This window comes from Prionailurus viverrinus, chromosome A2 (assembly GCF_022837055.1).
Source record: "Prionailurus viverrinus isolate Anna chromosome A2, UM_Priviv_1.0, whole genome shotgun sequence".
NCBI lineage: Eukaryota > Metazoa > Chordata > Mammalia > Carnivora > Felidae > Prionailurus > Prionailurus viverrinus.
In genome coordinates, this window is record NC_062562.1 from 90,395,410 (window position 1) to 90,413,295 (window position 17,886).

General features: G+C 36.9%; 1 protein-coding gene across 1 annotated transcript in view; it reads right to left on the reverse strand.

Annotated features, from left to right (window-relative positions):
• Positions 1 to 545: 545 nt before the first annotated feature.
• Positions 546 to 17,886, reverse strand: part of LOC125153555 (transmembrane protein 138-like) — a 29,412-nt gene continuing 12,071 nt past the window's right edge. Inside the window, 2 exon segments of the mRNA XM_047836846.1 lie at positions 546 to 620; positions 7,647 to 7,725. Coding sequence (XP_047692802.1) covers positions 546 to 620; positions 7,647 to 7,725 — 154 coding nt within the window.

A 17,886-nucleotide genomic window follows, 5' to 3' on the forward strand; every position in this document is an offset into this window, starting at 1 on the left:
CTTGGATCCCTATGGGAAGTGAGGGCACAATAAAAATTACTGTGCCTACGATTGGAGAGATAGGCAAATACAAGGAATCACAAGTAGAAACGACAGTGGAAACCAGTGCTGGGGTAGGAAAACCTGAACTGTATTTGATGAATTTCTGGAGGCTCAGTTCAGGCAACCCTGAGAGTGGAAAGCAGCACAGGACCCCGCCACAGGAAGACTCCTGCAATGTTATAAAACGTACTCCAGGAGCTTACCGGGATTTCCACAGTAAATGCCAGTGATAAATCTCATGTTTCTGGCGAGGGGAGGAATAAAGTCCCCTTTTGAAATAAACCAGAACACTCTGTTCTTCTTAACAAGACATGCCTCAGGAGAAACTAGTTAACCAGAGCCTAACCTGCTGGGGTTTTATCAGAATTTACCTAACCTGAAGGAAGGAAAATCCTCAACTCCGGTCAGACTTAATCATCCTGTCCCACCCAAGGCAGAGAAGTTCACAAGTTAGAAGTCCGGAGGCAGGTTCACTAAAAGATTGAGACCTAATCTTAATACCGTTATGGATGCTTCCTGTTCCTCCACACCTCACCACTATTTAGAGCAGTTCCTTTTACCTGGTACATCATGTCCAGCTATGAAGAAGAAATTACAAGGCATAGCAAAAGGCAAAAAAAAATTGAAGACAGAAAAAGCGGAAGGATCAGACATGGCAAGGATGTTGAAATAACCAGGCTAAAAATGTAAAGCAATTATGGTTAATATTCTAAGGGCTATAATGGACAAAGTAGATAGCATATAAGAACATTAGGCAATGTGAGCAGAGCAATGGAAATCCTAAGAACCAAAAATAAATGCTAGAAATAAAAAACATACTCAGGGCAATTAGTAAACTGGACACACATGAAGAAAGACCCTCTGAGCTAGAGGATATAAACAATAGAATACTGAAAAACTGAAAAAAGAGAACAAAGACTTGAAAGAACACATCACAATATGTAAGGACTGTGGGGCAACTCTAAAGGTATAACATAAACCTAATAAGAATACCAGAATGACAACAAAGACAAAAAGAAACAGAAGAAATATTTGAAACATTAATGACTAAGAAGTTAATTAATGTCAGACACCAAACCACAGATCTAGAAAGCTCATTGAACACCAGCAGGATTAATGCCAGAAAAACTACACCTACACATATTATTTTCAAACTACAGAAAATCAAAGACAAAAAAAAAATTAAAGAAGCTACAGGGAAAAAATTTTTAACATACCTTACCTATAGAGGACCAAAAATAAGAATTGCATCCAAGTTCTCCTCAGGAACTATCCATGTAAGGAGAGTGAGATGAAATGTTTCAGGTACAGAAAGACAAAACACCCATCTAGAATTCTGTACCCTATAAAGTTATCTTTCAGAAGTGAAGGAGAAATAAAGACTTTCTCAGGCAAACAAAAATTGAGGGAATTTGCTGTCAATAGCTTGCTTTGCAAGAAATGTTAAAATAAGTTTTTCAGGGAGAAGGAAATAATATAGGACAGAACCTCAGATCTACAAAAAGAATGAAAGAGTATCAAAGAAGGAATACATGCTAGTAAAGTAAAAACTTTTGTTTTTCTGATTTTTTTTCCTGTTTTTAGTTTATTTATTTTGAGACAGAGAGACAGACAGAGAGAGAGAGAGAGAGAGAGAGAGAGAATATCAGGGAGAGAGTAAACACAGAGAATCCCAAGCACAGAGCCTAGCGTGGAGCCTGATGTGGGGCTCAATTCCACGAACTGTGAGATCATGACATGGGCCAAAATCAAGAGTCAGATGTTTAACTGACTGAGCCACCCCGTTTCCTTATTCTTTTTTTTTTTAAGTTTATTTTTGAGAGAAAAAGAGACAGAGCACAAGTCGGAGAGGGGCAGAGAGAGAGGAAGACAGAAGCAGAAGACAGTGAGCTATCAGCACAGAGCCCAACATGGGGCTCAAACCCATGAACCTCAAGATCATGACCTGAGCTGAAGTCAGAGGCTTAACCAACTGAGCCACCAAGGTGCTCCTGTTTTTGTTATTCCTAATTAATACAACGGATAATTGTTTGTTAAAAATAATAGTAATGATACATTTGATTATATAGGCTATGCATATTCATCTACTCATATATACCTGCATGTATATTCATCTGTTTATCTTTATGCATGTCATATAAGTGAAATGAATAAAAACATTGACACAGGATAATGAGAGGAAGGAATTGGGATTAATCTGTTTATATAAAGTATGCACACTACACATGAAATGACCTGTTGCTATTTGAAAATGGACTTGCAGTCAGAGAAAGACAAATACCATATGATTTTGCTCATGCAGAATTTAAGAAACAAAACAGATTAACATAAGGGAACAAGAAAAAAAAGAGGGAAGCAAATCACAAGAGACTCTTAATGCTAGAGAACAAACTGAGGATAGATGGAGGGGAGATAGGTGGGGGTGGGTTAAATGGGTGATGAGTACTAAGGAGGGCACTTGTTATGATGAACACTTGTTATGTAAGTGATGTACCCCTCAATTCTCCTGAAACCGCTATTACACTATATGTTAACTAACTAGAATTTAAATAAAAATTTGAAAAAAATATGGACTTGGATTAGTTATACATGCATATTGTAAACTGTAGGACAACCACTAAAAAAGGTAAAAAAAAAATACAACTGATAAGCTAAGAGAGAAAATGGAATCCAAAAATTCTCAATTAAAACCACAAAAGACATAAAAATAGTGGAAGACACAAATAGAAACAAAGAACATGGGAAACAAATAGATAAAAGTGATAATTAGGGTAGATGTTAATTGAATTATATCAATAAAATTTTGAATATCAATGATATAATGCACTAATTAGATGACAGAGTTTAGAGTAGATCAAAAATATGTCCCAACTATATGTTGAGTGTAAGAAACCCACTTAAAGTAAAAAAGATACGTATAGATTAAAAGTAAATGGGTGGAGAAAATTATACTATGCTAATACTAATCAAAATTAACCAGGAGTAGGCATGTTATGTTAATTTTAAGTAGAGCAAACTTCAGAGCAAGTGAAGTGATCAGAGATAAAGATGGCATTACATAATGTTAAAGGGGTCAGTTCTCCCAGCAGAATTCCATAACAATTCTTCTTCTTCTTCTTTTTACATTTAAATTAGTTAACATACAGAGTTGTCATAGTTTCAGGAGTAGAACCCAGTGATTCATCCTTACATATGTCACCCAGTGTTCATCCCAGAAAGTGTCCGCATTAATAAGCATCATCAATTTAACCCATCCCTCACTCACCTCCCCTCCAGCACCCTTCACCTTGTCGCCTGTATGTAAGAGTGTCTTATCCTTTTCTTTTTTATTAAAAAATTTTAAATGTTTATTTGTCATTGAGGAAGAGAGAGACAGAGCGTGAGAGGAGGAGGGGTGGAGAAAGAGAGGGAGACACAGGATTTGAAGCAGGCTCCAGGCTCTGGGCTGTCAGCCCAGAGCATGATGTGGGGCCCAGACTCACACACCGTGGCATCATGACCTGAGCCAAGGTCAGATGCTTAACCAACTGAGCCACCCAGGCACTCCAAGAGTCTCTTATTCTTAACGTGTATACACCTAACAACACGGTGTCAAACTATGGAAGGCAAAAACCGATAGATCTCCAAAGACAACCTGATGAAACCACTATCATAGTTGAAGACTTCAACACCCCTCTCAAAAATGGAAGATCAAGCAGACCCCAAATCAGTAAAAATATACTTGAACTTAATAACACCATCGATCAACTGTATATAGACATCTATAGATTATTCCAAACTAACAATAGGAGAATACACCTTCTTCTCAAATTCACATGAAACATTCAAGATAGACCACATTCTGAGCCATAAAATACACCTTAGCAAAATTTAAAAGAATGGAAATGATAAAATGTCTGCTTCAGACTACAATGGAATACAACTAAAATTTAGTAACAGAAACATAACTGGAAAATATTCAAAAAGGTGGAGATTAACACACTTCTGAATAACACCTCGTTGAAGAAGAAATCTCAAGAGAAATAAAAAATATATTAAACTAAGTGAGGGAACACATGATTTATCAAACTGTGAAATGCAGCCAAATCAGCTCTTAGAGGGAAATTTACAGCACTGAATGCATTTGTAGAACAGAAGAGAGATCAAAAATGAATCATCTAAGTTTCCACCTTAGTACACTATAAGAATAAGGGACAATTAATACAAAGTAAGCTGAAAATGAGAAATAAGAATTCCAGCAGAAATCAATGAAATGGAAAATAGTAAGTCAATAGAGAAAATCAATAAAAACAAAAGCTGATTCTTTGTAAAGGTCAATAATATTGGTAAGCCTCTAGCCAGGCTAAGAAAAAAGAAGACCCACTTTCTGGTATCAATAATGAAAAGACAAGACATAACAAAAAATACCATGGACATTGAAAGGAAAACTATGAACAGTATTTGTTCACCAATTTGATAACCTAGGTGATATGGAGCAAGTCCTTGAAAGACCATCTTCCAGACAATAAAAGATCAGTGGTTGTGGTGGAAAGAAGGAGGCAGAGTTGAATAGGTAGAGCACACGAGATTTTTAGGGCCATGAAAATACTCTGAATGATGTTACAGTGATGGATATATGTGATTATACATTTGTCCAAACCCATAGAATGTATGACACCAAGAGTTAACCCTAAGGTAAATTATGGACTTTGAGTGATTATATTGTGTCAATGTAGGTTCATCTTTGGTAAAAAATGTATCATTCTGGTGAGTGGTATTGCTAATTGGGGCAGCTCTGCATGTGTGAGGGCAGGAGGTGTGTTTGAAATCTCTCAGTTTGGTTGTAAACCTAAAACTTCTCTAAAAAACAGTCTTTGGAAATAAATAAATAAACTTCTTTTACAACATGCACACACAAATCCGCAGGGATGTGAGCTTAAGCAAAATTCAGACTCCTTCTGACATCTAGTCACCCAAACTTCATTTTTCATTGTATGTCCTTAACTTCCCATTAATTCTTCTGTTTAAGAAAAAGTAAGATAATATAATAAGAAAACACACTTTGGTCCCCCTGCCTTGATTTTTATATTGAGAACTTACTATCCTGTATTTCAGTGGATAAAAGCTATGGTTTCCAATTACTTCACATTGATGAACTATGAGAGATACATAGTGCTAAAGGAATAAATTGAGCTTCTAGTTTGAGAAATATACCCTGGGTTAATTTAAAATATTTTTAAATTTACTGCCATGATTCTCCAAAATTCCAAACTATGTGATACTTTATTTAAGATACCCTTTTTGAAAGGAAAAAATTATGACATATATAAGCGGCTTATAGCTGCTATAAATCTATTGTTTTATCAACTGAACAGCCTTATCAATCCCCTCCCCTCCCACGAAAAAAAAAAATTAGAAGAACCTTTGGGGAGTGTTTTATGGGGCATTAATTAAATAATAAAATATATATCTCATTCATATAACCTGGTAATTAGAATAAATTGTATTTGGGTGCACCTGGCTGGCTCAGTCGGTTAAGTGTGCAACTTTGGCTCAGGCCATAACCTCGCGGTTTGTGAGTTCGAGCCCTGCATCTGGCTCTGTGCTTACAGCTTACAGCCTGGAGCCTGCTTGGGATTCTGTGTCTCCCTCTCTCTCTGCCCCTCCTCCACTCGCACTCTGTCTCTCTCTCTCTCAAAAATAAACAAACATTTTAAAAAAGTGAATAAATTGTATTTGGGTTTTTTTTTTAATTTGACCCATCAATATATTTTAGTACTTCAATAGAGACCAAAAAATATTTAAAGTATTTAAACCTGATTATATAAAACCAATAGGCTATTGACACAAAACAAGTAGCACACATAGAAGTAAACAACAAGACTTTTATGGAACAATAACATAATTTTGACAAGATAACTCTAAACTAAAACATGAATGTATGTCGTTTGTACTGGGTAATTGGTACCATCTCTCAGGGCTGGCTGACAGGAAGTTTTTGTTTGTAGGTACATATGTATATATGTCATAAATGCATGTTGGTTTTCCTTTTGCCAACGTCCCTTTGTCTTTTGGGCAATGGACTTCGTTATATAAGGTTATGAGGGATGGTAATGACAGCAGCTATCAGAAACACAGGAAGTATCAATCTTGTCAGAAATAGGGCATTAAAGTTCCCTTTTAGTAAAACACAAAAAGTAAATCAGAAGAAGTGATTTAGTATTTTCAAGTAGGAAATTGGCTGCCTAAATGCTTTTTTGCAATTTATTTCCAAGCAAACTATGAGTGTTTCAGTAAGTCACAGACTCTCCAAAATGTCTTAAACTCTCCAAAATCTATATACGTTTCTAACGATATCATTATAGCAATAACTATAATGGGTGCTAGCAACTCAAATTCAAAGCAATACTAAAGAGAAAATTTAGAGGTCAATATTCATCAGGGTTTTTGTTGAAGTACTATCAATAGAAAATACCTTTTAGGCTTCTCTAGTTCTTAGCTACTTTCCCTCTAAACACTGTGTTTCTTCCTAAAAAGGATTTTCTTTTCACCTTACATCTATAAGGATAAAGATTTTCTTCTCAGATAAATGAATGTAATGGAAGTAAATATTTTATTTATTTTTTTTAAAGTTTATTTATTTATTTTGAGAGAGACAGAGAGAGCATGAGTGGTGGATGGGCCGAGAGAGAGGGAGGCAGAGAATCCCAAGCAGGCTCTGCCCTTTCAGCCCGGAGCCTGTTGCAGGGGTTGAACCCATGAAACCGGGGGATCACGACCTGAGCTGAAACCAAGAGTTGGATGCTTAACCAACTGAGCCATCCAGGCGACCCTGAAGCGAATCTTTTTAAAAACTACATCAGCTTTCTCTATATTCATTTGATGAAGCCTCCCTTTTAAAAGGAAAGAAACAATGACTATATCCGTTTTAAGCAAGTCGTCTCCTTATATTGATTGCATCCCTTATATTTCTCTAAGTCTGAAAATGTCTCGCTCAATGAGTCTTATTTGTCCATAAATGTTTGTATGTAGGTATATATGTATGTTCCTACATACATATTAAAAATAGAACATGATTTCTTCCGTCTCTTTGTTTTACTTTGCAATGTTTCTACAGTAAGACCAGATCAAGAGTGGAAAGAGTATACAGATAAGTGGAAAACAAGGATTGCATACACAAGAGTGAGCAGGTTTTGAAACTAATTAAGAACCTTTCTACCTGGTCCTGAGCATCCCAAAGGAGGTGCAGAATTAGCCAACATGTACACAGAGGAATATGATGGTGCTGGCTTATGGGGAGGGCAGAGCAGGGAGGCACAGAACTTGAGGCTGGGTAAGCAAGTATCATAGACTTGGGGGCACTTTCCCAAACATAGAGCTTAACACCCAGCAAAGACTTAGAAAATAGGACAAGGTCACTGCTAGAGTGGCTCATAGAAACCTGAAGAAAATAATTGTCCACACTGAGCAAAGTGGGAATGCCTGAGTTTCTCTGGGGCACAGTACTAGAAGGGGTCAAATCGTTCAGAAAAGTGACCTTGCCAGAAGAAACATATTTTGTGAGAACAGAGCACCCAATGGAGGATTATATTCTGCAAGAATGTCCAAAGGACACATCGATTTACCAAAGCCATCAGGAACACAGTGGTGATAGAGGCACTGTCACCATTTTGTTCAGTATTGGCTTTCTTCTGCAGGCCAGGGCTGATGGCAAGACAGACAATCACAGAATTTGGCTCTATACCAATAGAAAAGGTGGAGCACCAGAGGGAACGTGGGAGTTTTTAACTTCCAGAAACCAGGGGACCACAATTACTATGGCACCCTGTGTATCCAAAAGATAAGCAAGGGTCTTGACCTAGAGATGCCTAATAAAACATAGGTCTCTGAAAGCAAGAGTTGGGCAGAAAATGGATGTGAATGTAGGTAGCTTTTTCTTTTTTCTTTTTTTTTTTTTTGTATCACTTGTCTTGTATATCTTCCTTTACCTTTCCTTAGAGGTATGTTTATTCTCACAATATAAACCTTTTCGAGATTGTATTTGACACAAACACACACACATACACATACACACACACATATATATGTATATATTATATACACAGTTATATCAGTATTCTCTACCAAACTGAGAGAAGCCTAAGGTGTAAAGCAAAATCACCATAGTTCGTTCTTCATGAACATTTTTTAAAGTTTATTTACTTATTTTGAGAGAGATTGGGGGGGGCGCCAGAGAGAGAGAGAGAGAGAGAGAGAGAGAGGCAGAATCATAAGCAGGGTCCACACTGTCAGGGCAGAGCTGGGATGTGGGCGATCCTGCGAGATCATGACCTGAGCCAAAATCAAGAGTCCTTCAACCAACTGAGCCACCCAGGTACCCCCCTTTCTTGTCTTTATAATCCTCAGCCTCATTGTTCAGTGTTTTTCTCCATTTTTTTTGGCAACCAATATCCTCTTCCGCCTTTATTCATTCATTCAGCTGATGTTTATTGAGGGTATATTACATACTAGTTTTACTGGCGATACAATAGTGAATACGACAGAATTTCTGCCCATTTGGCACTTACATTCTCTAAAAGAAAGACACAGTAGAAAAATGATCACGTAAAGTCCCAGGTAATGATGGCTGCTCTGGAGAAAAAAGAAAAAAAAAAAAAAAAGCTAGATAAGTGGGATGAGCTGCCCGGAGTTGATAGTGAGGTGTTTTACTGAGTTTTACTGAGCTCTTGTTTCCTTCCTTCCTGTTAAAACCATGGTTTTAAAATGAATGATTCTCTTTTTTTTAATCTTTTTATTTATTTTTGAAGGAGAGACAGACAGAGTATGAGTGGGGAGGAGCAGAGAGAGAGGGAGACAGAATCCAAAGCAGGCTCCAGACTCTAAGCTGTCAGCACAGAGCCCAATGCGGGGCTCGAACTCATGAGCTGTGAGATCATGACCTGAGCTGAAGTCAGACGCTTAACCGACTGAGCCACCCAGGCGCCCCACAAAATGAATGATTTTCATATTCATCTGCAGAGCTTTAAGAAAAATTACTACGGGATAGTAGTATTTGTGATTTGCATTAATTGTGGAATATAAGATTCCATCCTTGTTTGGTAGAAGCAGCATTTGAAGAAAGCACACAAAAGAATCTAATCCTTCTCTTTGGACTAGCACTGAGCCCTCTGCCTAAATAGTGCCCACCCCCAAACCTTGCACCAATATCTTGAATCTTTTTCTATAAACTATAAAGACGATCAAAACAAAAAAGATTTAACCTTCTCTTTGATCCTTATATGTGAACACCCGCCCCAAAATCAACATTTTCTCCAAACATGGAGGTTTTAATATTGCTATGCACTCTTTTGTAGACAAACGTGCAAATAAGTCAACCAGACATCCGAGTTCTAGTCTCCCGTTTTGATTTCTGTGCAGTGTTTAAGCATGGCCAAGGTAGAGTGACTGTCATCGCCAAGAAAGGCTGATGTTATAGGCCTTTTTGCTCAGATGGCGGCAAGGAAGTGACGGCTGCCCATGTTAATGGCCATAGCTAAGAATATCCCATGCTGTTAAATTCTGTCAGCACACTAATAGCCTAGTTTAGGCAAAGCCAATGCCACACCGATCTTCCAGTTCAGAGAACAAATATATTGTCTCCAAATAATAGATATAATCAGTGGCCCTTCTTTCTTCCTCTCTCCAGCACCAGAGAGCATGTGATCTGTTTTTCTCTCGCTATTTGAACAACAGTGATTCCACGCCGAACAAATACCCAAATTGACATTTACAGCTGCTCTGAAGAAGACATTTGGCAGCAATTTGAAAAATGACAGCGGGGTCATTTAGAAGACCTCATGTCCCATGGCATTTTTTTTTTTTTTTTTTGTCGTGCTGCCTTTCCCTGGTAGCTGTGTAGAAGCACTAATATGACAGCATGCTACATAACCTAGGTGACCTGAGATTAATTAGCTTGCCTGAGCCTGCCAGTATCATCTGTGAAATGAGCCAAATGGAAAAGAAATGGCAAAACCATACTAATCATATGGATTACAGAACATTCCGTTTTTGGCAGAATTTCATTTTGACAGATACATTTCAAACCGTAATTTATTTCAGTTTTATTTGAAAAACAAGATTGTATCTTGAAAGGATGGTAATTATATATTGGAATTAGATTAGGGATTTTGCTAATATGAGAGGAAAATAACATGTTGGAAAGTATTATCTAAATCCCTAGGAATATAAGAGTGCTGAGTAAGTCAAAGTTGCTTGAAAGTCATGTTTCAAATTGGGTCACACTCATTTTGCTGTAGCCATTTGCAATCAAATTTATGCTAGGTGAAGGGAAAGTAAAAAAAATAATGTGGGAGTAAAAACCCTTCCCTTAAATACCATATGCTGGTAGCTGTGGCCAGATTGTTAATGCTCTCAATTAAAATCAATATAACTCTCAGTCCTTTATTTATTCCTATATTATAAGGGCATCAAAACAAAAAAGGCCAAATTTGAGTGTTCAGCAAAGGGAAATATGGCTATGTTTAAATAGCTTTGGACTTAAAGAAATCTGATTCGGGGAAAGAACAAGATTGCTGGTGAGTAAATAGTAGAAAAGGAAAAGTATGGCTTCCATGTTGTTTTTTCTGATTGGCCTTGTACGGAGAGAGTAGATTTTCGGCTAGTAATATCTCTCTGTCATCCTAGGTATTAGTGATGTGGGCTACACGTCTCTGGTTACCCCTGGATACTTGGCTCCTAAAAAATATATTAATAGTATCAACAACAAAGGCAAGAATAAATGGGAGAAATAAAACTCTGTCAACAGAATCAGTATGCTGGGGACCACAGACTAGAACATAGAGCAGCATTCCTCCTGTCTGCAAATGCTTCCCCTTCTTTGACTGAAAGGATCCATGTCCTGCATATTAAACACACCCGGAATTGCAGTGAATATTCTGTGAAGAGTTCAGCAGAAATCATTGATTAGAGTGCCCTTGTTGTGCGAGCTACATTTTTTTTTCCTGCATAAAGCTCTAGAAAATATCAGCTATGCATGGATCCTTTACCCTGATTTTGATTTTGTTAGTTTCCTCTGAGAAATTAAAATATTGGAAAGCATTTCTTCATAATGCACTGGAATGGAGACACGATTAACAGATTTCCCCGTTTGTCTGAGTTAAAATTCACCCTAAAACATTTCAACAAGTAATTATATTACCAAATATTCAAAAAGGGTCCAAAAATACTAGCAATGAAACAAATAGTTGCTGGCATATATATATTATCTTTTCTGAAGCCTGAGATGACAATAGGTAGCTTAGTGACACATGGAAACAATGTGGAAATATTCCGAGTATTCCAGCAGTGTTCAGTACTCACTTCTTGTTGCCTACACAAGTACATCCTTCTACCAATGCCTCCTTCTTCTTTCTGCGTATTTTACTTTTCCCTTCCCTATTGGTTTATTACCATCAGCAAATGCTTCCATTTCCAAGCTGGTTTTGACTTGACCTTTGCCTCAAATTTCTGCCATACCTCTGTTGCCTTTATAACAAATCTCGTTGAAAGTGTTATCTATAGTTTCTTCCTATGTCTCCTCTATTTCCCATTAACCCTCTGTAACCAGACTTATATTCCATGATAACACTATGACTTTTTTGTCAAAGTAATCAATGAAGCTCAGTGTTACTAAATCCAATACCAAATCTAAGCCATAATCTTAATATGGAATTGGGGGAATATTCAGAAGCTGTTATTGAAATTCAAGTTGTCACAAGACAACTGCTCTTTTGCCACTGTGCATATTGTTCCCTGATACTTATCCTTCATTAGAGCTAATAAACTTGATGCTTTGTGAAGGCTATTCTGCCTTATGAATTGGATTATCAATCAGAATCCCAGACCACTGCCACTACTGAATGATTTGTAGATCTTACAGATTGGCGTCGTGAAGAGCATTGACTTCCAGACCTACAACTCAATATGGCAAGGGTACTTGATGGTTAGACAGCGAAGATGGAAGAAAGAGCTCAGATTTTGATGTCAGGGCAGTTGCCGACCCACTCTCAGTATGCAGCGGCAGAATTTCTGTGGTGGAGGTTTGTTTGTTTGGTGTTTGTTTAATATCTGTGAGTGAAAAGTGTGAAATTGGAAAAATAAATTCATAAGGAAATGCAGATTGAGAGAAGAGTGAGAAGGAGTATTACCGGGTGAGTGCTTAATTGATTTTTAGTATAAGTAGAATTGCCAAAAATATGAGTCAATTATAGCAGGTGAAACAAGCACTTGAAAAAAGTGTGATTGTACAAGGAAGGTTTTGTTGGGAATTTTTGAACTACAGTGATCAGTTATGATTTTATTCCGGTGTGACCACTAGTGATTAGCCATAGTCTCCTCTATGACACAGCACTAAGGTGACCATGGACGTTTATGAATGTAGTTCAAAGGAGTGTGACACGTTGTTTGAAAATATTAGTACTGCCTGGTACATCTTAGTTCTCTCAGATTTGTTATATGATCAGGAGACTTACAATTTCGGGGTAGATATAATTGAACAGAATGGATTGTTCAGGTAGAATCCCAGCAGTGTTCAGCACACAGAAAATCCTCCAGAATTTAGATGTAATTGAATTGACCAATTTGAAATGAATGAAGGCATGAAGTGAGCAAGTTTATGGTGAAAAGATTATCACCTGACTCTCTTACCTAATTTAAACACTGAAATATCCCCTCAAGTCCTTGAAATGTACAAGCAAGGCGAGATTGTTGTATGATGACAAGAAATGACACAACCACATTGATACGGCTCTGGTCCAAACAACTATATACTTTATGATACAGGCAATTCCTCTTGCTTGGGCCACCTTATTTCAACCTCATGTTGAGAGGTGATAAGGCATATAGGACGCGACCTCTTGCTACCATAACTGCCATGTATTGTTTAATAATGAGAAAAAGGTAGAAGCCATTCAAAAGAAGGAAGATGGCTAATAGAAAAATAAAAATGATAAGAAGAGAAATGGAAAAAATGGTTTAGGCGAGTCAGCTATTCAGGTGGTGGATAAAGGAAGATGGCTAATAGAAAAATAAAAATGATAAGAAGAGAAATGGAAAAAATGGTTTAGGTGAGTCAGCTATTCAGGTGGTGGATAAAGAACAGGATGAAAATCAGAATGATAGTGATAGTGTTGTGGTCAAATACTGTTGCTACTCAATCACTGGATCTCGACAGTGGTGTATCCCAGCTCATGTGTTGGCCTCTCTTCAAAGGCACCATAAATCCTTCTCCATTTATTCTAAATTGGATATATATAAGTCCAGTGATGCTTAGGAAGCATGGGGGGAAAAAGGAAAGGCTGTGATACATTAATGAAGGTATTCAGTTTCTGACCTATGACTGGATGTCAAGAAATGTTCCTCTTTGTTTGCTTTAATGATCATGCCAAAAAGAAGTCTTTAAAAAAATAATTTTATTGAGATATGATGCAATTATACACAATTTGCTTAACCCCCTCTTCACAATTATATTGAGCAATAGTAAATTTCAAGATTTCTGCTTTAGTTCTATTTTGTATTATATAAACAAATGCCCGCCCCCCCATTTCACCTTTCATTTGGTTAACATATATTTTTACATTCCTTTGATTTTAAAATTTTGATTACATTCTTGCGTAAATATATGCATTATAATCTATATATGACAGGTTTTCTCTTTTATTCCATTCTAATAGTCTCTTCTTTTAAATAGATGCTTATATGTTACCACGAAAATTTCATCGATAGTTATTTTTCAATTTCAACTATAAATATGTCTTCTAAATTCGAAACTCTTCAGTTATTTTCCCATCCTTCAAACATAACCAGGAAATTGGCATGCTTCATCTATCAACAGAAAGCCACACACACACATTCTTTTTATGGCTCTCTAGAATTCCAGTTACATTGTTTTAAAATATGAACTTATAGTAAATACGCACCATTTGCCAATAGTTCAAGTTTTCTTTCTTTTTTTCTTTTTCTTTTTTGCAATTCACAACCATCTTTAAAACAAGAAAGACTCATATATGAATCTATTGCATTTCAGTATTTAGTTTCAACAAAACACAACGTCTTGGAGATTTACAAACTGAATAGCTTTCCTTTCCATTGTATATGTTGAGGACAACTTTTTTACCAAAGTTTTGAAAGTTAGAGAATTCGTTGGTAGGCAGCCCTGAGCTCAGTTGATGATAATGCTGCTGATTGTATTGTGTCTGTTTTGAGGTTTTTGTTTGTTGTTTTTTTTTTTTTTCTTTTCCAGGTTTGGAGGCTCCTATTGAGATGTTCTCAAGGGCAGAGACTTTTTCCTCAGCTGGGTCCAGTCTACTAAAAAGCCCATCAAAAGTGTTTTTCATTTCTACCACAGTGTGTTTTATCGTGAACATTTATTTGGGGTAATTTCTTAGGATTTCCATTTCTCTGCTGACACTGCCCATGTTCTTCTTGCTTGCTGTCTGCTTCATCCATTATAAACCTTAGCATATTAATTATAGTTCTAAATTCCTGGTCTGATAATCCCAATATCCTTACTATGTCTTGTTCGGATGCTTGGTCTGCTTGGTCAAATGGTGTTCTTTGCCCTTTGGTATGACTTGTCTTTTATTCTTGATAGTCAGACATGATGTGAGGTCTCATAATCTTTTAGTTAGTATTTTAGTTACAGGATGGCTAGAATGGGCTGGACTTGGCTAGTTCCCTTCTTCCACGTGCAAAATTAGAACTGGCAGGATTTGGCTATTTTTCTTCCCTCAGGTCAGCTGTCTATGATAACACTCCAGCCGGTTAGACTCTGGTTAAATAGTTTCCCCTGAGGGTAGGCTATGTTAAGAAGAAAGCAGCTGTTTCTGGTTATTCATTTACTTTTTCATTCCTTTTTAAAAAATTTTTTTTTAACTTTCTATCATTTTTTTTATTTCCGTGGAATATTTCAAACATTCACTAAAGTAGAAGAAGCAGGATAATAAGCTCCAATGTGCGGAGCATTTCATCCTCAACAATTAACACGATTTGCCAGTTTCAAATAATTTACTTTCCCCTCTCCCTGCCGGAAACAAGGTGGGGTAGTTTTTTCCATTATTTATTTGGAGAACCTGCTGAAGTTCCTGGAGGTCGATCTTGGGAGCCTGGCGTTCTGTGACTCATCTCCCGCAGATTTGTTTTAACTCTCTGACTTGTCTGCACTGACCCTCCGGGAATTCAGCAGTTGCAGTTCGGGTTTTCCTAGCTTGTTTTGGTTCCACGCTGGTTTCGGCTATAGTCTCTACTAGGTAAGTCATAACTCCCTTGTTTGCTTGTTTGGTTCTCCAGTCGTGGGGGTAGTGGTTTGTTGGCCCCGTGTCCTCCCTTCTTTCCTAAATCCAAGAAGAGTTACTGATTTTCAGTCTGTTCAGCTATTTTTTTTTTAATGCTTATTTAGTTTTGAGAGAGAGAGAAAACAGAGCGAGTGGGGGAGGGGCAGAGAGAGTGGGAGACAAAGAATCCCAAGCAGGCTCAGCACTGTCAGTGCAGAGCCCAAGGAGGGGGCTCAAACCCACTAACGTTGTGATCATGACCTGAGCCAAAAGCAAGAGTCACATGATCAACCAACTAAGCCACCCAGGCGCCCCAAATGTTTGGCTTTTTTATTTGTTATGACACAGTGCGAATTTTTAAGTTACTTACATGGTGAACTAAGACTGGAAATTGTTTTTGTTTTGTTTAATTAATATACTATATTTTAGATTAGTTTTGGGTTATAGAATAAGCAGAAACTACAAGTTTTCTGTATGTCCTCTTCCTCCACAGAGTTTCCTCTATTTACTTTCCCATATAATTAATAACTTGCATTAGTGTGATACATTTGTTAAAATTGAATCATTGCTGATAGGCTATTATTTCCTAAAATACATAGTTTACATTAGGGTTAATTCTTTGTGTTGAATATTCTGGAAAAGTTTTGTTAAATGCATAATATTGCGTATATATCATTACAGTATCATATAGAATATTTTCCTAATCTATGCTTACTCTATTTTCCTAATCTATCCCTGTGCTTAATCTATGCATCTTTCACTCTCTACTTACCGCTAAATCCCAGCAAACGCTTATCGTTTTACTGTTTTAATATAATTGTCTTTCCAGAATGTCACTAAGTTGGAATGATACAGTATGTAGTCTTTTCAGACAGGCTTCTTAGTGATAAATATTTAGGGTTTCCCAGAGTTTTTTCATAAGTTGATAGTTTCCTTTCATTGCTGAGCGGTATTCTGTTAGGATGCCCCACAGTTTATCTATTCACAAATTACATGACATCTTGGGTGCTTCCAGTATTTTACAATTATGAATGAAGCTGTGTAACATTCATGGGCAGCTTTTAGTGTGAACATAAGTTTTCAGCTCACTTGGGTAAATATTTACAAGTGTAACTGATGGATCATAGGATAAGACTGTGATTAACTTCATAATAAGCTACCAAAGTGTATTCTAAATGAAAGTGGCTTTACCATTATTTTTTCCTGCAAGCTGTGAATGAGCATTTCTGACGCTCCACATTGTCCTCTGCATTTGGTGGTGTCAGTGTTCTGGGTTTGAGTCATTCTAGATGCACAGCGGTATTGTGTTGTTTTAATATGCGATTCCCTAATGACGTAGGATATTGAGCAATGTCTCCTGTGCTTTGATCTGCCATATGTATTGTTTCTTCCTTCTCACTTTGTATACATTTTATGTACTTCTGTTCCTTACCGCATTAGCAAGGACTTCCAGTGCACTGTTTGATAAGAGTAGGGAAAGATACTCTTGCCTTCTTAGGGGGAAAGTATCTGGTTTCTTGCCATTACATACATTAGTGTTTTTTTTTAGTTTTTTATTTCTTTAAATTTAAATCAAGTTTATTAATTTGCCCTCCGTTTCTAGTTGGAAATTTTTTGTTTTTTTAATCATTAGTGATACTGAATCTTTCCAACTACTTTTTGTGTACCTATTAATAAGGTTTTTCATGTTGAGCCTGGTGTGATGGATTATAGTAATTAATTTTAAAATGCTGATCCAGCCTTATGTACCTGGAATCAATTCTACTTGTTCATGGTATACAATTATTTTAATACACAGTTGAATTTTATTTACTAATATATTGTTGTGGGTTTTTAGATCTGTTTTCATGAAGGATACTGGTTTGTAGTTTGTTTTTTTTTCCTTTTTTGTCATGTTGTTTTCCAGTTTTGTTACTTGAGTAACATTGGCCTCAGAATGAATTAGGAAGTGTTTGCTAGATATCTATGTTTTGAAATTACAGAGAGTTGTATCATTATTCCTGAGATGTTTGTTAGAATTCACTATTAAAACCACCTGCAACAGGTAATTTCATTTTGGAAGGTTAATTATTGATAAGGTTTTTTTTTAATTTTTTTAATGTTTATTAATTTTTGAGAGAGAGATGGAGAGAGTGAATAGGAGGAGCAGAGAGATAGGAGACAGAATCAGAAGCAGGCTCCAGGTTCTGAGATGTCAGCCCAGAGCCTGACGCAGGGCTCGAACTCACAAGCCGCAAGATCATGACCTGAACTGAGGTTGATGCTTAACCGACTGAGCCACCCAGGCTCCCCGATATGGTTGTTGTAATAGAGATCTATTCAGATGATATAACTCCTTGTGTGAGTTTCTTTAGATTATGACTGGCATAGAATTTTTATTTCATTGAGTTACCTAATTTGTAGGCATACAGCTGTTAATATTTGTTTATTAACATTGTAATGTCCACGGGTTCAGTAGTGATGGCACTCTTAAGCTTCTGGTAATTGTAACTTGTGTCTGAGTGTTGGTAGCCTGAGCTTATAAATTTTACTGTGAAAGAAGACTGAAAAAGTAGTG